At 34.5% G+C, this 26,667-nt stretch overlaps 1 protein-coding gene across 2 annotated transcripts in view; it reads left to right on the forward strand.

Annotated features, from left to right (window-relative positions):
• megf6b (multiple EGF-like-domains 6b) overlaps positions 1 to 26,399 on the forward strand; it is a 74,591-nt gene extending 48,192 nt beyond the window's left edge. For both annotated transcript variants that reach the window (XM_051912808.1, XM_051912810.1), the window contains 33 exons: positions 588 to 710; positions 2,372 to 2,497; positions 5,736 to 5,858; positions 6,003 to 6,125; positions 6,248 to 6,385; positions 6,476 to 6,598; positions 6,729 to 6,851; positions 9,286 to 9,450; positions 9,571 to 9,702; positions 9,804 to 9,932; positions 10,017 to 10,145; positions 10,329 to 10,463; positions 11,118 to 11,252; positions 11,395 to 11,520; positions 11,924 to 12,055; positions 12,138 to 12,266; positions 12,368 to 12,499; positions 13,254 to 13,382; positions 13,475 to 13,603; positions 13,861 to 13,989; positions 15,864 to 15,992; positions 16,872 to 17,000; positions 17,837 to 17,965; positions 19,067 to 19,195; positions 19,470 to 19,601; positions 20,941 to 21,069; positions 21,147 to 21,257; positions 21,326 to 21,454; positions 23,368 to 23,496; positions 23,577 to 23,705; positions 23,945 to 24,073; positions 24,148 to 24,276; positions 25,554 to 26,399. In XM_051912808.1, coding sequence (XP_051768768.1) covers positions 588 to 710; positions 2,372 to 2,497; positions 5,736 to 5,858; positions 6,003 to 6,125; positions 6,248 to 6,385; positions 6,476 to 6,598; positions 6,729 to 6,851; positions 9,286 to 9,450; positions 9,571 to 9,702; positions 9,804 to 9,932; positions 10,017 to 10,145; positions 10,329 to 10,463; positions 11,118 to 11,252; positions 11,395 to 11,520; positions 11,924 to 12,055; positions 12,138 to 12,266; positions 12,368 to 12,499; positions 13,254 to 13,382; positions 13,475 to 13,603; positions 13,861 to 13,989; positions 15,864 to 15,992; positions 16,872 to 17,000; positions 17,837 to 17,965; positions 19,067 to 19,195; positions 19,470 to 19,601; positions 20,941 to 21,069; positions 21,147 to 21,257; positions 21,326 to 21,454; positions 23,368 to 23,496; positions 23,577 to 23,705; positions 23,945 to 24,073; positions 24,148 to 24,276; positions 25,554 to 25,606 — 4,196 coding nt within the window. In that variant the 3' untranslated portion in view covers positions 25,607 to 26,399. The remainder of the gene's footprint in view (positions 1 to 587; positions 711 to 2,371; positions 2,498 to 5,735; positions 5,859 to 6,002; positions 6,126 to 6,247; positions 6,386 to 6,475; positions 6,599 to 6,728; positions 6,852 to 9,285; positions 9,451 to 9,570; positions 9,703 to 9,803; positions 9,933 to 10,016; positions 10,146 to 10,328; positions 10,464 to 11,117; positions 11,253 to 11,394; positions 11,521 to 11,923; positions 12,056 to 12,137; positions 12,267 to 12,367; positions 12,500 to 13,253; positions 13,383 to 13,474; positions 13,604 to 13,860; positions 13,990 to 15,863; positions 15,993 to 16,871; positions 17,001 to 17,836; positions 17,966 to 19,066; positions 19,196 to 19,469; positions 19,602 to 20,940; positions 21,070 to 21,146; positions 21,258 to 21,325; positions 21,455 to 23,367; positions 23,497 to 23,576; positions 23,706 to 23,944; positions 24,074 to 24,147; positions 24,277 to 25,553) is intronic.
• The last annotated feature ends 268 nt before the right edge of the window (positions 26,400 to 26,667 follow it).

A 26,667-nucleotide genomic window follows, 5' to 3' on the forward strand; every position in this document is an offset into this window, starting at 1 on the left:
CTTTTGACCGGTATTGTATATGACCAACTGTTACCGTCACTGAACCAATTTCCCTTGTAATTTAAATGAGTTTACACTCATGAAGTCAGGCGACATGGGAAAGACACTGTAGTAGCTGTGGCAGTGGAGCGTGTCAGTCTGAACACTGATCTCAGTGCAGTAACAGTGTCTTTCTCAACAGGCCGTGACTCTATTAGCTCTGGTCTCAGTGGGCAGCGCAGCTTTCAAAGCCACAAAACTGTTTGAGAACCTACATTTCAGTGAACCATGAATGTACTTGTTTTCTCTTTTTTGTAGTTTGTCGCTCTTAATCTTCATGGCAAGCAAATGAAACAAATGGCCACTTCTCTCTGTTTGTTTGTAGTCTCACAGCTTGAGTTTATACAAAAGGAGTTTGGATTTTTATTTACTCACGATGTCAGATGTTTTTTCCCAGGCCAGCAGATTCTGTTTTGAATTTGGACCAACTGCAATTGTGTGCATGAATCAGGGGTGAATTAAAGCCGTACTGGTACCGGAACCTAACTGAATCTGATAAATGTTTCATAACACAATAGTTAAATTGTGTGTTTATATGTTCCCTGAAGATATTGACGAATGCCAGGTGCATAACGGTGGCTGCCAGCACAAGTGTGTGAACACCAGGGGTTCGTATCACTGCCAGTGTAACGCTGGATCTCGACTGCATGTGGACGGACGCACCTGCATTGGTAAGACACGCTGTCAGCCAAACGAACCGCAACCTGCACAGTTTCATATTTCATCCCAAAATCATATATATTTGTTATAACCTATCTATCTATCTATCTATCTATCTATCTATCTATCTATCTATCTATCGTTCTATCGTTCTATCGTACTATCGTTCTATCGTTCTATCTATTGTTCCATCCATCCATCCATTCATCCATCCATCCATCTATCGTTCTGTTTGTCTGTCTGTCTGTCTATTGTTCTAACATTCTATCATTCTAACGTTCCATCCATCCATCCATCGTTCTATCATCTATCTATCTATCTATCTATCTATCTATCTATCTATTGTTCTGTTGTTCTATCTATGGTTCTATCGTTCTATCTATCATTCCATCCATCCATCCATCCATCCATCCATCCATCGTTCTGTCTGTCTGTCAATCTATCTATTGTTCTAACATTCTATCTATCATTCTATCTAATGTTCCATCCATCCATTGTTCTATCTATCTATCTATCTATCTATCTATCTATCTATCTATCTATCCATCCATCCATTCTGTCTGTCTGTCTGTCTGTCTGTCTATCTATCTATTGTTCTAACATTCTATCTATCGTTCTATCTATCGTTCCATCCATCCATCCATCCATTCATCGTTCTATCTATCTATCGTTCTGTCTGTCTGTCCGTTTCTCTATCTATCGTTCTATCTATCATTCTATCTATCGTTCTATCTATCGTTCTATCTGTTGTTCCATCCATCCATCCATCCATCCATCCATCCATCATTCTATCTATCGTTCTGTCTGTCTATCTATCTGTTGTTCTATCGTTCTATCTATTGCTCTATCTATCGTTCCATCCATCCATCCATCCATCGTTCTATCTATCTATCTATCTATCTATCTATCTATCTATCTATCTATCTATCTATCTATCATTCTATCATTCTATTGTTCTATCTCTCCATCCGTCCATCTATCTATCTATCTATCTATCTATCTATCTATCTATCTATCTATCGTTCTATCTATCGCTCTATCGTTCCATCCATCCATCCATGCATCCATCCGTCTGTCTATCTATCTATCGTTCTGTCTGTCTGTCTATCATTCTATCGTTCTATCTATTGAAAGAAATATTTTAAAGAAACCTGAGGGTAATTGATGTCAGATTTTTTCATTTTTCTGTGAATTATTCCTTTAAATAATTGCATTGACTTGAATAAAACAAGTTCATTTAGATGTTATCATAAGAAAAACATTTTAATCTAACTGATGTATTTTAGTCCTCTAAAGACAAAATGAAAGAAACAGAAAGAAAGAGATAATCAGACACACTGAGGACAGAGGAAGGAAGCAATTTGATTATGAAATAAATTGTGTTTCTGGCACAAATCTGTCTGCTGTTTGTGTGCTGATTGAGAAGTTTAAAGTGATTTTCAATGAGTTCCTTCATTCATGTTTTAGTTGGTTCAGTCATTGATGTTTCTGAGAGTCGTTTGAACTCAGTGTTGAATCGGGGACTGATAGAGTCATGCTGACAGGACATTGAAACACTTAACGAAGAGTCTTTCCTTTATTATGACACGTTTGATCTTGAAATTGAACAATAACAGCCCAGTGTTATCTTCTCAAAGCATCTCCACCTGTCTCTCTGTCTGCATGTTTTCAGCCGTCCACTCCTGCGGCGTTGGGAACGGAGGCTGCGAGCATTTCTGCGTCCAGAAGACGGTGGGTCATTTCCAGTGCCGCTGTCGACCCGATTACAGACTCGATGCGGACGGGAAACACTGCAAATGTGAGTCTGACCACACTGATGTTGGACCTTCCCATGAGTATTACAGATTTCTGACCTTGAAGACACATTTATGATCACAGTTTTACAGCTCTTGTTGACAGTGGGATTTAAGCAGAAGTGCACAGGTGGAGACGGACTGAATATGTTACAATCAAATGCGACATAAAAATGTGCCATTTTATGTTTAGTTTATGCCATTTTGTTATTATAGAATCTGTCTCAGCTACAAAAAAAGAATAAGATGTGCATTCCTTTAAAAAGCATTTATTTGTCATGTTCAAAACCCATATGTTTTTTTATTCTGTGAGACACAAAAGTAGAAGTTTTCATGCATCTCTTTCCATATAACTAGGGGTTGTAAAGCTCCAAAATGGACAAAAACACCAAGTGCAAGTTTTGGAAAGCCATGCTATAGCTTTCAATGAATAGAATTTAAAGGGGACCTATTATGCCCCTTTTCACAAGATGTAATATAAGTCCCCAGAATGTGTCTGTGAAGTTTCAGCTCAAAATACCCTACAGATCATTTATTATAGCTTGTCAAATTTTCCCCTATTATGGTGTGAGCAAAAACACGCCATTTTTGTGTGTGTCCCTTTAAATGCAAATGAGCTGCTGCTCCCGGCACCCTTTCCAGAAGAGGGCGGAGCTTTAACAGCTCACACTTTGGTTGCTCAACAACAACAAAGCTGGAGAATCTCACGCAGCCAAAATGATGATTGTCAGTAATGGTGTTCAGCCTTACATTGTTCAAACCAGAGTCGGACACTGATGGAGAGACTCAGGAAGAAGTTACAACTTTTAGAATGAAACTGGATGTTTCTGAATGGTTAGTGGATAAATTTATGTAGTTGCAGTGGAGTTGATTCAACTCATGGACTAGCATGTGCCGTCATGTTAATCTTTTGTGCAAATCCAGCGTTGAATTGACCCTCATTTGTGAAGCAGTCCGGCGTAAAATGACAGCATGGCAACAACACTCTACTACAACAACCTTTCCTCTTCTCTAAAGAAAACAAAATGGAGGTGCCGTGGGTGGAAACATGCAGATTAAGGGGTGGTAATATTGCAGTATAATAAGTTCCCCTCCCTACGTCACTAGAGAAATCTGAGCGCCTTGTTTTTTTACATGCTTGCAGAGAAAGGCTTACCAAATCAAAGTTACTGGGTTGTCCTTTTTCATGTTTTCTGGGTTGGTAGATGCACCAGGCAACCGATTATAGCACTTAAACATGGAAAAAGTCAGATCTTCATGATATGTCCCCTTTAAGTTGTTACTCACTGAAAATGCTTCAAGTGTAACATTATTGATGCCAAACCCCATTTCATAGGATTAGGAGGATATTTGCACTTACAAACAACTTTGTGTGAGAAATTTTGGTGAGAACAAAGTTATCATATGACTTCTGGAGAACCGCAAGTCATATGGAGTACTTTTACGAACCATCTATGGTGCTTTTCATGAATTTCATGAATAAAGTAAGTCCTACAGGTTTGTATCAATGTAATGGTAAGTAAAAGATGACAGAACTTTTTTGTTTGTTTTAATAGTTTTAAACAATCTCCACACACAGATCCTTGAAGAGCTTGATTAACAGGTCATTAACAGATGAAGCTGTTTGCAGAAGCTTTTGTTAAACACCATTGACATGTAATGCAGGAAAAGTTCTATTCCCAAATGCCTGAAAATACTGATAAGTGTCTTAATGACAGAGAATGAACCGGAGGTATAACTGTGCAAGTAATTTAAAACATTATTTTTAATGTTTTATTGTTCAAATGTATTTGAAGCCAAGCGCTCTCATCCTTTGAAGTTCCCAAAGAATCACAAGAACTGCTCAAAGAGATTTAGTGAAAATATAATTTTGGTCTTTGGGATGAAGTTGCCTTTGATTTACTGGATGACATAATATCACAAACTGGTGACTTCAGCCCGGACATGTCTTTGTCTCGTTCTCACCCCGTCTCTGAGGTCATGTTGAGTTGAACACAGACGTCTCTTGCTCTGATGAAGGATCATGATTGCAGAATAATTTCTGCCATTCTGTAAAAGTGTAATTGTTGGCTGTGGACAGATTGTTTCACTGCAGCTGGACAGACACAAGTTAAACACACTAAATATGAGAGAGGAGTTAGTCAGAGCAGCTGGATGAAGATGATGTGAAATTCGTTGTACAAATATGATAAATTACCTCACAAAATGTCACATTTCACCTCAAATCATTTGTATGACAATTAAAAGGCACGTTTTCTTCTCATATCCTCACTAAAATATTTTTTTCATGTTTTTTTTAATTTAAATCAGTATAAATTAAAGGCGGTACAACAAATAAAGCCTACTACCATGATGTATAAATACTTATAAATGATTTAAATACAATGTAAATAATATATATTTTGCATTGTCTTGCTATTACAACAAGGATAATTGTGCTTAACTGTCTTTAAAATAATTACACAATGCAAAAAATATATTATGTATTTATGCGAAATGTAATTTTTAAGGCAAAACACTACAAGCAAAACCACTGGTCAGTTTTGAGATTTTGGGCTATTTAGATTTTCATAACGTATATTTTTACTTAGTGGAAAGTAAACATCCAAAATACACTTTTAAGTGTTTATTTTATTACACATTATCTATTTGCATCTGTAGATTTCAATTACAATAAATATTTCTAAAGGTTTTAACAGAGAGGTTTGTTCATATAACATATTCACATTTTATACAAAATTTTATTCCTAAAACTTGGTGAAAATGTTTTTTCTGATTTATGGAGTGAAAAAAAGAGATATTCAAAATTCTCTCTGTGAAAACCTGCTGATATTTCAACAAAATGAAACAAGAATTTTGAATTTTGGATTTATCCAGTGATCAGATTTCTGTGCTGGAAATGTATGCAAATTTTAAAATGCATGCATATTTAATTAGATAATACATCATTTGCATATTTAAACATAAAACTTGTAATACAAAAAATGTGTGTAGTTCTTAATGTAATCAATCATTTGGGAAATTATGGTGATAGTTAATGTTTTAAAATTAGTTATTAGTTTTTTAAATGTATTAAATGTATTTTTTACCCTAATCACTCGGTGCGTCTTGCCTTAATTTGTCTTTTTTGATTTTGGGGTGAAATATGTCAAGTTTTTACAGGTTCTGTGAGATTCTCCCACGTAAACTCAACATCCTAATAACTGAATGAATGGTAATAACACGATCTGCTCCTGTCATCAGTGGAGAATCCGTGTGCGGAGCAGAATGGCGGTTGTTCTCAGGAGTGCCGCATGCATGGAGATCAGGCTCGCTGTGAGTGTCGTCCAGGATATCAGCTGGCTGAAGATGCCAAGACCTGTGAAGGTAACTTATATTTAGTGTAGACTGTAGAGTTTGTGTCACATGCTTATAGAATATACTATATATACTATATACTTCATACTCCAGAGATCATACTAAGTTATGTCTTTGTGTTCATGTGTTTACACTGTGTTTTCTTTGCATCAGACATTGACGAGTGCCAGACGGGCCAGGCGGACTGCGCTCACGGCTGCCATAACACTAGAGGATCTTTTATGTGTGTGTGTCCTGCTGCCTATGAGCTGGGTGTTGATGGCAAGCAGTGCTATCGTGAGTATGATCTGATGTCAGAAAACACACATCTCTCACATATGTGGTAAAAATGAGAAAAAGTATACGGTGCACTTTTAAGCAATGTCTTGTCTGTATTTTTATCTGTTTTTCTCTGTTAGGTATCGAGATGGAGATCATAAACAGCTGTGATCATAATAACGGCGGTTGTTCTCATCACTGCGAACATTCAACCAATGGACCCGTGTGCAGCTGTAACCAAGGATACCAGCTGGACGATGACCACAAGACCTGCATCGGTACAGGAAACTAGATATGGCCATTTCCTGTTTTACATGGTACCAAGCATGGTAATCGTGTACGGTAAAGGTGTGTGTTCTGTCTGTCAGATATAAACGAGTGTGTCGATGGCAGCTCGTGTTGTGAACATGACTGCACAAACTATCCTGGAGGTTACGAGTGTTACTGTACAGCCGGATATCGTCTGAATGCTGATGGATGCAGTTGTGACGGTATGACGCTCAAACATTTCCACAGATTTCCAGTGATTTAAGTATGTATATAAATACTTTACAAATATCCACTGCGGTGCTTAAAGTGTGGAAATATCAGACATATGTTCACTAAATTGACTGATTACAGATATAGATGAGTGCTTGGCTGCCAGCGGAGGATGTGATCACACGTGTCAGAACAGCGCCGGCTCCTTCCAGTGTTCCTGTAGACGTGGGTATCGTCTCGATGAAGACAGACACTCCTGTATATGTGAGTTTTCAGCATGTCATGAACCTGTTTTCTTTTTATAATCATTTTCAAATCAGAACACTAAATGAATTGTGAGGTAACTGATATAACCTAATACACAGAAAACTCTGCTAGAATTATTTTAAAGAAGAAATGCTTCAAAAAAGTCATTCTAGTTTTAAAAGATATATTTGTTATATTATATTATGTAGTGAATTAACTCAAAGGGAAAATATTAATAATTATTCATAACTCATTATGATTATTAATTATGAATATGTGAATCAGTTAATCAGATTAACTTGATGTAGCTACATTAAAATTAATATTACAATCAATTAACCTGTTCGTCCAGTGAAAACTCAGTGTTAATTGTTTATTAATTTTAAGAAATGTTCATTTCCAGGTTATGGAAAAACAACATTCTTATTGTACAGTACTACTCAGAGCATGTAGTCAAGATCTAAATCATTTAAGAGGCAATTTATTAGCAGACGGAGTCAGAACCAAACCTGTATTGTGCACAATCTTTATTAACTATCTCACAAACACATAACTAAACTAACAAACACATAACATACACGCAGGTCACACACATACGTAGGTAAAAATGAGCAATGATAGAGTTGAACCGGAAGTGGGACTGAAAATGGAGCTATGGGAAAAAGTCAAGGACAATCTGGAAAAGAATCATCAGTTTCCTCAGTAATAAAACACCTTTGCTGACACAGGTGGTTTACGAATTAATACTAAATCGCTGTTTAGTGTTCAAATGTACGATACTTGCAAGATGTCTTTAGGTCGAGGAGCTTCGGATTTGCAGGCTGAGGAGTCCTTGATGATTCGGTCCGAAGTTGTAGTCAGTATCTTCTGCGTTGGATGAAGTAATATGAAACAGCTTAAGCTGTTAATTTGACTCTTAGTGGGGAAAGAGTTCTTTCTCTCTCTCATAGATGAGCACATGGCTGGATTGCAGGCCTAGGCCTACAGGCCCACAGGCCTTGGCCTGAAGAGGCCTGGAGCAAAAGGGGGTCTCTTCAGTCGTCCAAGAAGCAAGAAGGAGAGAGGGAGGGGCGTTGTGCACTGGCTTTTAACCTCTGGTCAAAGTCACACCTCTTAGGGTTGACCTGACCAATGAAGATGTTGTATTTCCGGGCGACAACACGCCTCCTGTCAGGGCTTTTACGACCAAGCAAGATTAACTGGCTGAGTTTTTGAAGAAGAACTATTAAAGATTCTTGTAATACTGATGTGTTGCATGAGGTATCGACATATCGCATACACAAGCATTTAAATCTTCTCGATACGAACCCATAGACACTAAACATGGCATAATTGAGGTTACCTTAAATGTATCATAAAACATGTGAATACAATACTGAGTACAGTACAACAAACAGTAATAATGGATACCATTTCCTGGGGATGTGCATGTTCATTTATAGAACAGTTTGTCTATTAATAAATAGTAAATTAATGCAGGAAAGATGCAGGTTTTCTGTATGTCTCTTTGTCTCTGCTCTTCTTTGCTCTTCCATGTGGCAATTAACATTCTTTAGTGCAATAAAACTTGTAACTGAGAACTCGGGGGATGGGGGACAGACCCCAGAGTGAGCTTTAAACCATTACTGGTTAACTATAACAAATAATTGTGCTGGATTTGTCTTAGTCGTTACAATTATATTATATTATATTATATTATATTATATTATATTATATTATATTATATTATATTATATTATATTATATTATATTATATTATTTTATATTATATTACACGATGTGCCTATTAATTAATCAAATGAATCACACATCAATTTTGGCATATTATATTATATTGCATTATATTATATTATATTATATTTAATCTAATTAATTACTCGATGTGCCTATTAATTAATCAAATGAAACGTACATCAATTTTGGCTTAGAAAGCATTAATAATTTGAATACATAATTTTTTCCATAATTAATCACACCAAATTAAAACGCAAAATCGACACAGCTTATTTTTATTTTATTTTATTTTATTTTATTTTTTTATTACATTTATCTTTAAATGGTTTTGCATTACTTTTTCCTGATTTATTTTTTGTTTCTAAATAAGACTTATAAAAAAGACTTTCCAACTTTTCTTCTATAATGTTTTTGATGAAAATGTTTGTCCTGACTCATTGTGCTGAAGTGACTGAATGTAAAAACCTAAGTTAGGGTTAGTTGTGATGTTACGGCATGACTTGAAGGTTGATCAAGGCCGCGGTGAGATCTTTATTCGTGGACATCTGATAAATATTCTAACATAGATAACATAGTTTGATGACAATTTTCAGGATTTTAAGTAAAAAATAGAAGATTTTTCACTCAAATTACAACATTTCAAGTATAGTTTATGCAATGTAGTGTTATTTAGGTCCACATATGGAGCATTTAAAGCATTTGTGTGTTTGTGTGTCAGTGCTGGAGGAGTCGGTCGAGGCGTTGAGCAGCGGTCAGACAGTGAAGAAACCCCGACCTCAACTCACCATCCTGCAGGACTATGAGCAGATCCTGGAGCGATACAACGACTATGAAGATGACACGGGAGAACTGCGCGCTGAGAACACCTTAACTGAGAAATTCAGTAAGATACCTAGTGATTCTCTACTGTACCATTGCTGTGATTTTATATATTGTAGGATAATATTTATCATAATGTAATATCCCTTTTTATCGCAAACATCTTTTCATCTGGTGTGCGCAGTATGTTTGAATGACTCGTTCGGCTTCGACTGCAGTCTGTCATGTGAGGACTGTGCTAACGGAGGAGTTTGTAACAAACACAGGAACGGCTGTGACTGTCCTGACGGATGGACGGGAATTGTTTGTAATGAAAGTGAGTTTTTACAGTAACATAATTGGATGTTTCTCAGTGTTACTGTTCTGCATGTCTTTAAAAGGTCATGACCTCTTTCTTTCGGTGTGTTTGTTGTCCAGCGTGTCCGGAGGGCTGGTTCGGCGGGAATTGCTCGTTGAGCTGCAAGTGTAAGAACGGCGGTGTGTGTGATCCGGTCACTGGGAGCTGCCGCTGTCCACCAGGGGTCAGTGGAGAGCTGTGTCAGGACGGTCAGTTCACATCATATAACAGACAAAATATATTAATATATATCATTGTCATGATTATAGAGTTTATTGATGCACTCAATTCAGGTTGTCCTAAGGGCCTCTATGGGAAGTTCTGTAATAAGAAGTGTAACTGTGCTAATAATGGACGGTGTCATCGTACTTATGGGGCGTGTTTGTGTGACCCGGGACTGTACGGAAGGTTCTGCCACCTATGTGAGTCGTAATTTGCCATTTTAACTACACTTTGCTTTTAAAACTACACTTTGTGGAGTAATTAAAACAGGGTCCAGTTGCATTAAATGGCTTGAATTAAATTCAACACTAACACATACCTTATGAGTGTGACTTCCATCTTTATAACAACTTGCACTCTTTGTTTCTTCCGTGTTCATGCAGCGTGTCCTAAGTGGATGTTCGGTCCAGGCTGTTCTGAAGAGTGTCAGTGTGTCCAGCAGAACACTGTAGAGTGTAACCGTCGCCATGGAGCCTGCATCTGCAAGCCCGGTTATCGGGGAGACAGCTGTAAAGACGGTCCGTCTGACAAGCGTCTGAAGTGTTGTTGATGCAAGATTGCATTGCACTGAAAAATTTGCATTGAAATGCTTTAATGAAATATAAGGAAATGAACTAGAAAACATGCAATCCAAAAACCTAATAAAATCAAATAAAATATATTTTTTAATTTGTATGTGTTGAAATACTTTAAAGAAATACAAGGAAAATAATTGGAAAAGTATGCAATCCTAAAATAAATAAAACAAAATAAATTAAAATAATATATATATATATATATATATATATATTTTTTTTTTGCATTGAAAGGCTTTAAAGAAATACAAGTAAAAGAAATGGAAAATATGCAATCCTAAAATAAAATAAAATATTTTTATTTTTATTTTTTTATAATAGAAATACAAGAAAAATAATTGGAAAACATGCAATCCTAAAATAAAATAAAATAGATATGTTAAAACAGCATTTTAATATAAAAATATATTTTTAATTTTTAATTTGCATTAAAATGCTAAAGCATTTTCAACTTTTAAGAAATACAAGGAAAAGAATTGAAAAAAATGCAATCCAAAATAAAAATAAAAAATAATATAATGGATAGTTAAAAAAAGGTTGAAAAAAGATGGCGATATATGATCTGATCTGATCAATATTGATTGTTTTTCCTTGTAGAGTGTGAATCGGGCTTCTTTGGCTCTGGCTGTGAGAGGAAATGCTCCTGTCCGGATGGAGTGACCTGTGATCATGTGACTGGAGCCTGTCAACCACAATGTCCTGCTGGAAAGAGAGGAGACAAATGTGACCAAGGTATGTTAAGTCAGATTATAGGTATATAATATGTCTGTATGCCAATAAGGTCATAAGGTGCTAAATCATACACTGCAATAAAACTGCATGTGGAAATTGAATGTGATGCAAGACTTTGATTAGTGTGTCATTTCTGTGATAGATTGTGTTGGTGGAAGATTTGGGATTGGCTGCTCTCAGTCATGTGACTGTTCAGGGGCACCATGTGACAGGATCACTGGCCAATGCATGTGTCCTGCTGGAACGTTTGGAAAACGTTGTGAAAAAGGTGAAATTGTCATACTGACATAAACATGTCATGCTTATATTAAGCCAAATTGTTTTTACATCTGTAAGCGAAACCTTTGGCTTATGATAAAAATGAATGCACTATTCACTGTATTTTGTAAATATATAAGTAAGCATTAGTTGCTCATAGGTAAAATAATCCTTTAAGAAAATTCTGCATGTTCGCATGATATTGTTTAACCCTTGTATTATGTAATTCATGATTACATAATTATTAATGTAATAATAATAATGATTACATGTATTTCCATTATTTCTGACATCTCAAAAATGTGTTGCGGGTCAAACTGACCCGTAGCATAAAGGTCAAATGATATGATTATCTTAATTATAAATGAACATGTTCATAAATATAGTTCAAACACAGTATGTTTGTGCATCAGAGTGTGCGGAGGGTCGCTGGGGTGTTGAATGTCGGGAAACGTGTCCGGCTTGTGAGAACGGAGGCCGATGTGACCGGCGTAATGGCACGTGTGTTTGTGCTCCTGGATTCATCGGCAGATTGTGTCAGAACAGTGAGTAAATCTGGACGATCTGTTTCTCAAATACTGACACATTTCAGCTGTATCTGGTGTTTCTGAATCGCTCTGTGTTTAGTGTGTCCCGCGGGCCGTTTTGGTATGGGCTGTCAGCTCAGATGTACGTGTGATAATGGAGGACGCTGTCATCCTGTTACTGGCCGTTGCTCGTGTCCTCCCGGCTGGATGGGCCACAGCTGCAGGAAGGGTATGTTTTATGTTTTTTTATTATGTAATTATAAAAAAATACATAAAATGTAGTTATTTGTCATTATTTTAATAGTGAGATAATGTGTGTGTGTGTTGTAGCCTGTAACGCGGGCCGCTGGGGTCTGGACTGTGCGAGTGTGTGTGACTGTGGAAACAGTGACGGAGGGTGTGACGCTCAGACCGGGCGCTGTCAGTGTGAGGCGGGTTTTACTGGACCACGATGTGACCAGAGTGAGTGTCACATATACACACATTACTTTAACCACACACATGAATGTACAACAACATAAAAGTGTGCTAAAGAAACATGTGATAGTTTCTGGGTGCAGTTTACGGTGTCCTATCAATATCAAAATTGTTCAATTATATTGTGTATTTAATATTTGATTATGGTTTAACATTAAATATGTGGTGACATGTCTACATTTACTGTTTTATTTTAGATTTAATGGTGCTTTTATATTCCATGTTTACCTAATAATCTGTTGTAAATGATAACATTTTTAGTAAAAAAATAATTGGAAAACATGCAATCTAAAATAAAATAATAAAATAAAATTAAATAAAATAAAGGATAAAAATAAAGTGGATATTTGATAGATAACATTTTTATCAACACCATTTTAGGTTAAAATATATACAAATATATTATGGAAAATGTATATCTAAGATCCCGTTACTGCAACATTTTTAAAGCCTTTTTGACTTCACTTGTTCATTTTAATGGTTTTGCATTTTGACAATTTAATTTATATATGTACAGATATTCCATGTAGCCTCTCAATTCATATGTGCTCATAAAAGTGCCATGTATAATAAATATAAAAAAAATAGATGGAGATATGATACATGATATATGATAAAAATTATTTTTCCTTGTAGAGTGGGACTATTTTAGATTTGACAGTCCTTCTATATTTCATTTTATAAATGTTACAGTATTTATCAAGTATCTGATGTGATCTATGTCACACGTCTGTCCCAGAATGCCCTGCTGGTTCATTTGGACCGGGCTGTAAGCATCGTTGCCAGTGTGAAAACCAGGCATCATGTGACCATGTGGGCGGAGCTTGTACCTGTAAGATTGGCTGGACTGGAACATTCTGTGAAAAATGTACAGTATGATTGTTCCACTTAACATCAGTCACGTTATGGGATACTGATGATCAGATTTTTGACTGTATGCGTGTGTGTGTGTGTGTTCAGCTTGTCCGCAGGGTTTCTATGGTCTGGATTGTCAGCAGAAGTGTGCGTGTATGAACGGGGGTCTCTGTGATCATGTCAGTGGTGAATGCTCCTGTCGGCCTGGCTGGATCGGTCCACACTGTAACCAATGTGAGCTTATTTTTTAGCTTTTGTAGCATTTTATCTTCACGCTTTGCTACTGTACCTTTAAGACTTCTGTGTGTAAAAGATGTGTGATGTTTGGCTAACTTCTTCACTTGTGAAATTGATAAACAAAAAGGATTTTAATCTTTCTCATCTATGCAAAACCTTGTATGATTATATATTTTTTTCTTTTATTAGCACATCTGTCTCTTTTTTTCACAAAATGACCCCATGAGTAATGTTTGTGTCGGTTTCGTTTGTAGCGTGTTCCGCTGGATTGTATGGAGCGAGCTGTTCTCAGACGTGTGTTTGTCACAATAACAGCAGCTGTGATGCTGTAAGCGGTCAGTGCGAGTGCAGCGCAGGGTGGACGGGAGAGTCCTGCTCACAGCGTAAGATTCTGACACTTCATTCATTAAAAAGCTGTACTAGCTGACTATATACGTGTACAATGCTGTTAGATCAGTCATAAAACCCTTCCAAGCAGCTGATTGGTTCTCCTAAAGCTGATCTTTTTGGCCAATTTATTTCCGTCCTAAACTGGATCAACTCAGTGCAGCGCGCCATGGGAATTTTCCTAGCCCACCTCCCTCCCCAGCACCACCTGCCTAGATCTTCCTACTTTCCTTGCAGCAGCTCAAATTCTATTCACCGAGTTCATGAGCGTTTTTCGGCAGTGTCCTTCATTCATGGATCTAATCTGACAAGACTAAGCCTATGTACATTCTATGCTTATCAATGAATGCAGAGAGTTGATTTAAATATATTTAAACAATACTGTTTGAAACTTTTTTAATGTTTTAGAAAGAAGTCTCTTCTGCTCACCAAAACTGCATTTATTTGCATTTACAATTTAAAAAACTTTCATATTTGAATATATTTTAAAATATAATATATTCCTGTGATGCAAAGCTGATTTTCAGCATCATTACTCCAGTTTTCAGAGTCACATGATCCTTCTGAGATCATTCTAATATGATGATTTGCTGCTCAAGAATTTTTTTTCTGATTATTATTATTATTAGTGTTGGAAACAGTTGTGCTGCTAACGTGATACATATTTACACACACACACACACACACACACACACACATATATATATATATATATATATATATATATATTATTATTTTATTTTATTTTTTTGAGGGGGGGGGGGGATTTTTTGATTAATAGAAAGTTTAAAAGAACAGAGTTTATTTGAAATAGAAATATTTTGCAACATTATAAATGTCTTTACCATCATATTAGATCAATTTAATGCATCCATGCTGAATAAAAGTATTAATTTCTTTAAAAAATGTTTCTGACCCCAAACATTTAATCAGTATTCATGAATTAATTAATTAATTTATGCAACTTTAAGTTGGGCAATACACTAAAATAATAACAAAATGTGAAACTATGTACCTAGAAGTGATGAATAATACATATAAAATGTACTTGCATAAAGTAAATATGGTCACACTTTAGTTTAGGGTCCAGTTTTCACTATTAACTAACTATTAACTATTACTTTTGCCTCAATAAACTACTAATTACTGCTTATTAATAGTTAGTAAGGTAGTTAATTTAGGTATTGGGTAGGATTATGGGAATATGTAGAATATAGTCATGTAGAATAAGGCATTAATATCTTAGAACTAATAAGTAATATTACTAATAAGGTACTAATAAATAGTACTAATAAGGCATTAATATCTTAGTACTAATAAACAGCCAATATCCTAGTAATATACATGCTAATAAGCAACTAGTTCATAGTAAGAATTGGACCCTAAAGTGTTACTGAAAATATTTATTTATTTATTTGCATAAAAATTAACGGTAACACTTTAGTATAGGGAACACAGATAAACTATTAACTATGACTTTTCCCTCAATAAACTCCTAATTTACTGCTTATTAATAGTTAGTAAGGTAGTTGTTAAGTTTAGGTATTGGGTAGGATTAAGAATGTAGAATATGGTCATGTAGAATAAGGCATTAATATGTGCTTAATAAGTACTAATAAACAGCCAATATTCTAGTAATATGCAAGCTAATAAGCAACTAGTTAAAAGACCCTAAAATAAAGTGTAACCAAATTAACTAGTAACAAAGACTCATAATGTTCACTGATGATAACAATAAGGAAATCCTAATGTTTACATAAGCGAGTGTTTTTCATGTCATGATGTGGCCTGTATACTGTACAATATTTCTTTGAGTATCTGAATTATTGGATGGTGTTCTAGTTGAAGTGTTTGGTTGCTGTTTTTGCAGGATGTTCTCCAGGTTTCTTTGGGGTGGGCTGTTCTCAGAGCTGTCTGTGTCAGAACGGGGGCTCGTGTGACCCTGTGAGCGGCCGCTGCTTCTGTCCCAGCGGCTGGACGGGATCGGCCTGTCAACTGGGTGAGTGACTGTGATCTTTACACTTCATTTACTTTGAGGGAAACACCTGGAATATTCAGCCGGTCTGTTCGTGGTCTGAGATTTGATACAAGTAAACACTCAATGCAATATGTTATCCACTTTATTTTAATTGACAGTAGGAAGTGCTGACGAGGCAGCTGACCGCACCGAATACATTTACTGGAGAGGAAACCATTATTGCCAGTGTGGAAGCTCTGGATTTGTTTTTACATGTTATTTTTGGCCTTTTGCCTCGTTGGGAAAGAGGACTGGAAATGATGAGGATACAGTATGTCGCAAGCCAGATTTGAACTTGCATCATCTGCAACAGCACTAAAGCTCAATGTGTTGAATGTAATGGATCTCATATGCTGACCGTTACTGGTCACTGTAAGTCGGGAAGGAAAATAGCTGCCAATTTCCAGGCATTACATCATATATTTAGTGTCGTGCTGGTCTTTCAGTGTGTCAGACGTTACTGCAGACACGTTCGTCACATGGAAGATCTTGGTTTCTTCTCCTCACACCTCATAATAATGATGGCCGCCGCTCCAGGGTAAAAGTTTACTCATGTTTCAGAAGAGCAAATGGACACAGTGAACTCTTGCTAGGCGTGACTGATCACATGCAGCTTCATTTAGCCTCAATGCAAAGCAAAAATTCATGATGTGTGTTATGCAGATGATTTATCACATTTAAAGTCACAACACAAAGAAAAAAATGCGTCAACAGCAAAATATATGCAATTATTGCTACAATTATTTTTTGAATACGGATCATCCAATCAGATTTTGAAGCAAGACAATATCTGTTCTATAATTTCTTTTTGTGATAATATGCATATGTTTTATATTTGCATATGTGTGTTTGTGGTCTCAGAATGCCCAGTGGGTCAGTTCGGGTCAGACTGTCAGGACAGATGTGACTGTCAGAACAGCGGTCAGTGTGACAGACAGACGGGTCAGTGTGTTTGTCAGCCGGGCTGGACGGGAGAGCGGTGTGAGAATGGTAAGGTCATCTAGAGCTCTGCTGAAGTGTGTGTGATGAACACTAAAGGCTATTGGCTATTTAAGTAAATGTAGCTCTTCAATATGTCGACAAAGGACATAAACTGTCAAACCGTCAAAAGTTTAAAATAATTAAACATTTTTAAATGTCTCTTATACTCACCAAGGATTAATTTATTTGACTATTGACTATTGTGAAAAAACATTCAGAAATCATTGATAATAATTAAGCAGCAAATCAGCATATTAGAATGATTTCTGAAGGGTCATGTGACACTGAAGACTGGAGTAATGATACTGAAAATTCAGCTTTGATCACAGGAATAAATTAGTTTACTATATATTCACATAGAAAATGGTTATTCAAATTGTAATAATATTTTACATTTTTTACTGTATTTTTGATCAAATAAATGCAGCCTTGATGAGCAGAAGAGACTTTCATAAACATTTAAAAAAATCTTAATTATTTCCAAACTGCAGTGTTGATACAGAGTATTTGGCTCCTACTAGTGGTCAGATATAAATGTTTTCTGAATATTTAATAGAAGTATTTTAATAAAGACTGACTGTCAGGATATTAGTGTATACTCCTGGCCTGATTTCACTGGTCATCTTCACACTGAGAGATGATTGAACATGCCTATAAAAGCAGCCTGTGTGTGTGTTTTGTATTTGTCTATCCATGTGGAGACCAAATGTGATGATTGTAAAACTAAAGGAACTAAATAAAGTCTTATTTCACTTATAAAAAGATCAGTAGGTGTCTGTAAGGACGGGTGAGGGTGTAATGATCATGATTAGATCAACATAACATCACCTGTGTGTGTGTGTCAGCGTGTGTATCTGGGCGGTTTGGAGTCGGCTGCGAGGGCCACTGTCAGTGTGACCACAGTGCCCCCTGTCATCATGTGAGCGGACAGTGTTTCTGTCCCGCAGGATGGAGAGGAAGACACTGTGAGAAAGGTCAGTTCATCAGCTCTGTGACGGTCACAGAACAGGAGCTAATGCTGCTCATTAAATCTCAAGACTGAATGCATAATACACATATGCATGCCGTCACCGTTTTCACAAATTCACACTTTTGTAGTTTACACAGAGATGATAATGGTATTGTTTTCAAAAACTTGCACTTTTAAACTCATTTTCAAAAGTTTTCAGGCCGTTGTCGTGTAAATGAACAGCCAAAATGAATAAAAAGTTTCTTGTTTTTAGCTGAAAATGGTGCTATGTAAATGGCCCTTTAGTCATAATAGTTGTCACCTATAAAAAATAAATATTAAATATTTAATTAAATGCTTATTTAATAATTATTAATTAATTAATAATTAATAATGATTTAATATATATTACATTTTACCTTCAGATATTTTTACTTGAAAAAGGAATTAATTTATAAATATTATTACTTGTATATTATTAGTCATATTGGTTATCACCCATAATAAATATGAAATATTTCATTAAATGTTTATCTAATAATTATTATTTAATTAATAAAAAATATTAAATAATTGTTAATTCATTATTTAATAATTCTAAAATTATATATATATATATATATATATATATATAATTAAATGTATATATAAATCATTAAATGTTTATCTAATAATTATTTAATAATTTTATAATTGTTAATTTATTATTTAATAATTCTAAAATTATTTCACTTGAAAAGGAATTTATTTATAAATATTATTACTTGTATAATATTTGTCATATCAGTTATCACCCTTAATTATAAATATTTAATTAAATGTTTATTCATTTTTTAAATAATAATTATTCAGTAATTATTCATTTATTATTTAATAATTTTTAAATAATTAATATATATTACATTTTACCTCCAGATATTTTCACTTGAAAAGGAAGTTAATTTATAAATATTATTATGTATATAATATTTGTGATATCAGTATCACCCATAGTGCATAATAATTAAATTATTTAATAAATAATAATTATTTATTAATGATTCAATATTTATTATATATTAAATTTGCGCGTCATTTGAAGTGTGTGTCTAGTCTATGTGTGTGTAACACTGGTTGTGTGTGTCAGCGTGTCTGCCGGGCTCATATGGTCAGGACTGTCTCCAGCGCTGCTCCTGCCTGCCGGGCACATCATGTCATCACGTCACGGGAGACTGCGGCTGTCCTCCTGGGTACACGGGCAACGGCTGCGAGCACAGTGAGTGTCTGACCCCAGAGTCATCTCAGCATCACATGACAAATTACTGCATTAAAGGGTTATGCCAACAATATTTTTATTTAGATATAATGCAATACCAGTGCAATAATATAGTAGTCACAATACATGACATAATCGGCATGAAACGGAAATTGTGACTTTATTACAGTATTGTGATGTAATTAAATATTACGAATTAAAAAAAAAAGTACACTATGCCTACTGTTCAGAGGTTTGGTTAGTATAATGAGTAGAATAATGCATGTCTCAACAGTCTGTCTGTCCGGCACGTTTGGCATCAACTGTAATCAGGTGTGTCAGTGTTCAGAGAGAAACCAGCTGTGCCACCCGGTGTCTGGAGTGTGTTACTGCGCGCCCGGATTCACTGGACCCAAGTGTGAACTGGGTGAGTGATGCATTTAACAGACTGTAACTTCTGGATTGATATCGCTACTGTGAGAAAGTTTTACGTTTGTTCCTCTGCTTAGATCAGGGTTTACAAAACTGCAGGTAAGCTGATGAAAAGCTAATAATTAATAAAATCATAAACATGTAAAATTAAAAAAAAAAATAAACATTTTAAAATGAAAAACTAAAACACTAACTGAAAGTTTATCATTTTTATAATTTTAACCATTTTAGTTATTGTTTTAGGTGGATTTTTTTAATTTTTAAAAAGTGTATTTTAATTTGACATTTTTATGATTTTATTGTTTTATTTTTGTTTTTATTTTAAAATGTATTTATTTAGTTTTATGTTTATTATATTATTAATTTTTAATAAGTGTTTTAGATTGTTTTTATTTTAAAAGTATGTATTTTAGTTTTACATTTTATGATTTTAACAATAAAATAAATAATTATAAAATAAAAACAGTCTAAAAAAAATAAATAAAAATTACTAAAATGGAAAAAAAGTAAAATTATAACAATACATTTTAAAATGAAAACAAACTAAAACACTTAGTAAAACTCAATAAAATCACACAAATCTAAAATAAATAAATAATTGTAAAATAAAAACAAAATAAAACACTTACTAAAGATTAAATATTTTATTGGTTTACCTGCATGTCATGTGATCATAAACCAACATTAGAGAAGCATGAACACAGAAATGTGTTGTTAAATTGTTAAAATATTAAATGGAGTTCTTCAGTGTTATTTTAATATCATTGAGATACTATTATAGTTTTTATGAATAAATTGATTTAGTTTTTTATTTTTATATTTTCTGTTGTCATTTTGATTTTAGCTAAAGTTTTAGTGAGTTTGTTGGGTGTTTTTGTCATTTTTATTAGGTTTTGTTATTCTTTAATATCTCTATATAGTTTTTATTATAGTTTTATTAATTTTTATTAATATTATTAATTTTAATTTCATTTTTATTTTTTACATTTTATTTTATTTCAGTTAACATTTAGCTTATTTCAAGCAACAAAAATGTTTTTTTTTTTTTTTTTTTTGTAATGGTTTTAGTTTTAGTTAACTACAATAACCCTGCTTTCAAGTAAATATTTCAGGTCAAAGGGGTTTGTTTTACAACGTTTGGTAATCCCTGCTCTATATGAAGGTTATTTCTCTATAATAAGCTTTAGTTTTCTCTCTGTCTGAAGAGAAAGAAGTGTGTATCTCTCAACAGAAGTTTTCATTTCGAGAATGTGCCGTCTTTAGCATGCAGCTGGATGTTTATAATGTGATGCTGCTGTTGTTTTGTACGTTTTTGCCTCATTCTCGGTGTGTAGCGTGTGCTGATGGATTCTACGGTCCCGGCTGTGAGCATCAGTGTCAGTGTTTGAACGCTGGAGTTTGTCTTTCCGTCTCGGGTGCCTGTGAATGTCCGGCCGGATTCATTGGGGCTCGCTGCAATCTCAGTGAGTCACTGCACAGCAAACATACACTTCATCTCATAGACAGCACCCTTTCAGCAGCACAATCCTCTCCTCTTCAGCGTGTCCAGCCGGACGGTACGGGCAGGACTGTTCCCATGTGGCCATCTGTGGAAAGGGGGCGAGAAACGATCCAATCACAGGCAGATGTGTCAGAGATGACCGTGAGCAAGGTGAGCTGGTGTTTCGTCTGTTGTTTGACGTGTCTGAGGGTTTCTCTGATGGATGTGTGTGTCTGTAGTCTGTCCTCCGGGCTGGTTTGGATCCGGGTGTTCTCAGCGCTGTGACTGCAGTGACAGAGGCATGTGTGACGCCGGCTCTGGAAACTGCTCCTGTGGCCTCGGCTGGACTGGCTCACGCTGTGAGAAAGGTGACGTGTGTGTTTATCGTTTTCTATAGAGATTAGGGCTGCCTCTAATAGTCGACTCTACAGGAATTGGCAAAGTCATGCAGTCCGATGGACAGATCGTAAACACGGCTGGTCCATGTCGTAATTATGTCGGAGGAAATCCAAATGTTCGCATTAATGTTAACCTAGATAAATGTGCATTGTTAGGTGCATATCCAAGTGTGCTGAAGCTTAATTAGTGCTGCGTTTACCGAACGACGTTTAACTTAACATGCATTTCTCTCTATAGACGCATCCACAATACTGTGGAGATGATGAGTCAGAAAACACTAGTTCATCAATAAATTATTAAAATGTTCAGAAAGTCTCCTTGCTGCTTTTCAGACACATTCATAATCATTGTGTTTGCCGGTGTTGCTGCAGCAAGCTTTATGCATGTGCTTGAGCGCTGAATTTATATATTAAAGGCTCATTATTATGGTTTAGTATTAGTATGGTTTAGTAATAATATGCTTTTGTTTTAGTATGGCTTAGTATTAGTATTAGTATAGTTTATTATTAGTATGGTATACTAATTAGTATGGTTTAGTATTTGTATGGTTTAGTATTAGTATGGTTTAGCGTTAGTATGGTTTAGTGTTACTATAGTGTAGTATTAGTATGGTGTATTATTAGTATGGTTTAGTTTTAGTATAGTTTAATATTAGTATGGTTTAGTAATAGTATGGTTTTGTTTAGTATGGTTTAGTATTAGTATAGTTTAGTATTAGTATGGTTTAGTATTAGTATGGTTTACAGTAAATTTAATATGGTTTAGTATTAGTATGGTTTACAGTAGTTTTAATATTGTTTAGTATTAGTATGGGTTAGTATTATTATGGTTTACAGTAGTTTTAATGTGGTTTAGTATTAGTATGGTTTATTATTAGTATGGTTTACAGTAGTTTTCATATGGTTTACTATTAGTATGGTTTATTATTAGTATGGTTTACAGCAGTTTTCATATGGTTTAGTATTAGTATGGTTTAGTATTAGTGTGGTTTACAGTAGTTTTCATATGGTTTAGTATTAGTATGGTTTAGTATTAGTGTGGTTTACAGTAGTTTTCATATGGTTTAGTATTAGTATGGTTTAGTATTAGTGTGGTTTACAGTAGTTTTCATATGGTTTAGTATTAGTATGGTTTAGTATTAGTGTGGTTTACAGTAGTTTTCATATGGTTTAGTATTAGTATGGTTTAGTATTAGTGTGGTTTACAGTAGTTTTCATATGGTTTAGTATTAGTATGGTTTAGTGTTAGTATGGTATACTAAAAAGTATGGTTTAGTGTTAGTATAGTTTGGTATTAGTATGGTTTAGTGTTAGTATAGTTTATATTAGTATGTTTTAGTATTAGTATGGTATACTAAGTATGGTTTAATGTGGTTTAGTTTTTAGTATGGTTTAGTATTATTATGGTTTATAGTAGTTTTCATATGGTTTACTATTAGTATGGTTTATTATTAGTATGGTTTACAGCAGTTTTCATATGGGTTAGTATTAGTATGTTTTAGTATTAGTATGCTAATAAGTATGGTTTAGTGTTAGTGTAGTTTAGTGTTAGTATGGTTTAGTGTTAGTATGGTACACTAAAAAGTATGGTTTAGTATTAGTATAGTTTAGTATTAGTGTGGTTTAGTATTAGTATGGTTTAGTTTTAGTATGGTTTATATTTTTATATATATATATATATATATAAAGTAAATCATACTGTTATATTGTTTTGATATTGTCTCTGCACATGTCCTTATTGTGCCGAGATTCTCCAACTCCAGATCTGTCTGATTTTTGTTAACGTTGGCAAATTCATCTCTGTGTGTGTCTGGGTTTAAGTTTCCTGTCATTTGTTAATATCTGGTGCAACAGCCTGTAATCGTGTGTGTGTGTGATGGCAGAATGTCCCGAGGGTCGGTACGGTCCTGACTGTGCTCTTCAGTGTTTGTGTCTGAACAACAGCACGTGTGACCGAGTAACAGGAACCTGCCAGTGTGAAGCAGGATATTACGGACATCTGTGTGAACATGGTGAGATCCAGAAGAACACACACTTACAGCTCTTACACCACAGACAGTCTGAATGCTCTCTGACAGTGAGTGTGTTTCAGCGTGTCCTGCCGGTCTGTTTGGGCCTCGCTGTCAGCAGCAGTGTGACTGTATGAACGGGGCGTCCTGCCATCCGAGAACCGGACAGTGTCTCTGTCCCACTGGATTTCATGGCTCTCGTTGTGAGAGAGGTGAGACGCTCGTCCTGTACATCGGTCAAGTTAGTAAAAGGAACCTCAGGATCTAATCTTCTACTGAACTCTTTTTAGTGTAAAAATGACAAAAGCACGTAACAAAATGACTAAAACTTCAACTAAAATATTAAACTTGAAAACATTAAAATCAAATCTCATTTAATATATGAACAAAAACTATAATAGTATCAGTGATACTAAAACAACACTGTCTAAACTCTCGTTTTCTCCCTCAGAATGTGAGCAGGGCACGTTCGGTCTGAACTGCTCTCGGTCATGTGACTGTGCGGATGACACACCATGTGACCCGGTGAGCGGCAGGTGTATCTGCTCCTCAGGAAAGACAGGAGTCAGGTGTGACAGCGGTGAGTCCAGTGAACTGTGCGCTTTGATTATGATATGTGAATATGCTCTGATGTTGGGCGATGTGTTCAAACAGACTGCAGTGTGAACCGGTACGGGCCGGACTGTGCTCTCACCTGTGAATGTGAAAACGGAGCTCAGTGCGACAGCAGAAACGGACGCTGCGTGTGTCTAAACGGCTGGATTGGTCTCACGTGTTCAGAACGTAAAGTAGTGCTTGTTTTTTGGCTGTATATAGTATAATATCATGTAATATAATCAAGGTTTGATTTGAACATTTTCACACTCACCAGTCCATTTGGCTGCCATAATTTTTAAGTTATCGCCTAAAACAAAAATGCAAATTTTTCAAATCTTTTTATATTCTTATAAATATTATTTTTAAAAATGTTTTATATATATATATATATATATATATATATATATGTGAAAACAGAAAATATAAAAATAAGAATATATATATATATATATATATATATATACACTAATATAATATAATATATATACTAATAGTTTGATATGTTCTTTTTTCAGTAATTTAAATTTAATTATTTTTATTTCAGTTTTAGTTATTTTGGTATTTTTGTTGTGTGTTTTTTTTAATTTTTTATTTCTACAGATATTTTTATTTAGTAATTTTAGTCATTTAAATTTAGTCATTTTTATTTCGATTTTAGTTATTTTGGTAATTTTGTTGTGTATTTTTGTAAAATTTTTATATCTTTTTTTATTTCTATAGTTATTTTTATTTAGTAATTTAAATGTAATAATTTTTATTTCAGTTTGAGTTATTTTGGTAATTTTGCGGTGTCATTTTGTATTATTTTTTTTCTATAGTTATTTTTATTTAGTAATTTTAGTCATTTAAATGTTTTTTTTCAGTTTTAGATATTTTGGTCATTTGTTGTGTTTTTGTACTTTTTTTCTAGTTATTTTTATTTAGTAATTTAAATTGAGTAATTTTTATTTCAGTTTTAGTTATTTCTAACACTTCAGTAAGGTTTCATTTGCTAACATTAGTTAACTAAGAATGTACAATACTTCTGCAGCATTTATTAATCTTAGCTAATATTCATTTCAACATTTGATAATACATTTTTAAAATCAAAAGTTGTATTTGTTAACGTTAGTTTATGCTCTGTGAACTAACATGAACAACTGTATTTTTATTAATAACAAATATTAATAAATGTAAAAATATATTGTTCACTGTTAGTTAATACATTACAATAAGGTCTCATTTCTTAACGTTAGTTAAAGTGTTACCTAGTTATTTTAGTACGTCAAGTTAAACTAAATTAAAATGTTTCCTTGACAGCTATCTGAAATAAAACGTTTTTAAAAATATTTTAATTAACATTTACTTTATTTCAAGTAACAAAAAAAGTTGTTTTATGGTTTTAGTTGATTATAATAACCCTGATATAACACAAAATAATGCAATATACTGTCATTTTAATGGTTGTAATTGTATTTTTGTAGGTGGCCATCCAGAGCTCGACTCCAGAAGTTCAGAAGAGAGTCGGTCATCATAGCACTAACACACACACTCAATAAAGACAGGGAAGCACGAGTGTTTAAGAACTGTGTGATGAATCCTCGTATCAAACAGACGACAGGAGGTTGTGTTGGCCGCGCTGTTTCAGAAGAGCTGCGGTCCTGCTGTGCTTCTGATGGGTGATGGACAGCAGACTCGATCAATGATCATGTTCACACACACACATGCACTTTACTTCTGTCGGCCAGAGTTCATACTTGATCATTCACTGCTCTTTCAGGGTATTTTAATGTTGTGTGTTGAAATACTGTTGTGATATAGGATTCACATTTGATAGAGATCTACAGTAAACAGCAGAAAAGTGCCTATTACATTTTTCAAAACATTTAAAGTCCCAGATTGTCACTCATTGTTTACTACATTTGATAAAAACGTTGTGGATGTCAAGATCTTGAACTGAACATGAAGTGACGTTTCATGGTGCTGATGCCCTTTTATAAAAGGAGGGTCTGTATGTGAAATATGTTTATATTAGAAAACATTGGGAACTGCTGCATTTTTCAAGCATTTGTTCCATTGCTTAATTTTCTTTGATTATGTTTTGTATAAAGTTTGAGTTATTTATATATTTTGTACAATATACAATTGTAAATGTTAAGCAAACTCTTTAATGTGTGACCCTCTTACAGAAAAATAGTTTTTACTCATGCCCCAAAAAGTTAATTCTGGAATACTAGACTTTTATTTTTTTGAAAAAGCATGTATTATACATAAATGTTTCAAACAGTTGTGCACTCTAGTTTCAATTAAAGTGCTGTCAAGTTTTTAAATCCAGGGGCCAGATTTGTGAAACATTCTTCAGAATAAAAGTCTTTTTAACTACTTTTATCTTCTTACTTTAAAAAAAAAAGAAAAGGTAATGATGTATTCCCCCAAATACTTGACTGATAGCTTATTTTCTTGAGAATGTTCATAAGACAAAACTTAACTTAAAAAAAAAATGTTTTTAAAAATCTTTTTTTTTTTTCACTCAGAAATTGCAAATAAATTTCACAATATAATCACAAAGAAACGGCAGGTAGTGTACAGTTGAAACAC

Source organism: Ctenopharyngodon idella, chromosome 11 (assembly GCF_019924925.1).
Source record: "Ctenopharyngodon idella isolate HZGC_01 chromosome 11, HZGC01, whole genome shotgun sequence".
NCBI classification, from domain to species: Eukaryota; Metazoa; Chordata; class Actinopteri; order Cypriniformes; family Xenocyprididae; genus Ctenopharyngodon; species Ctenopharyngodon idella.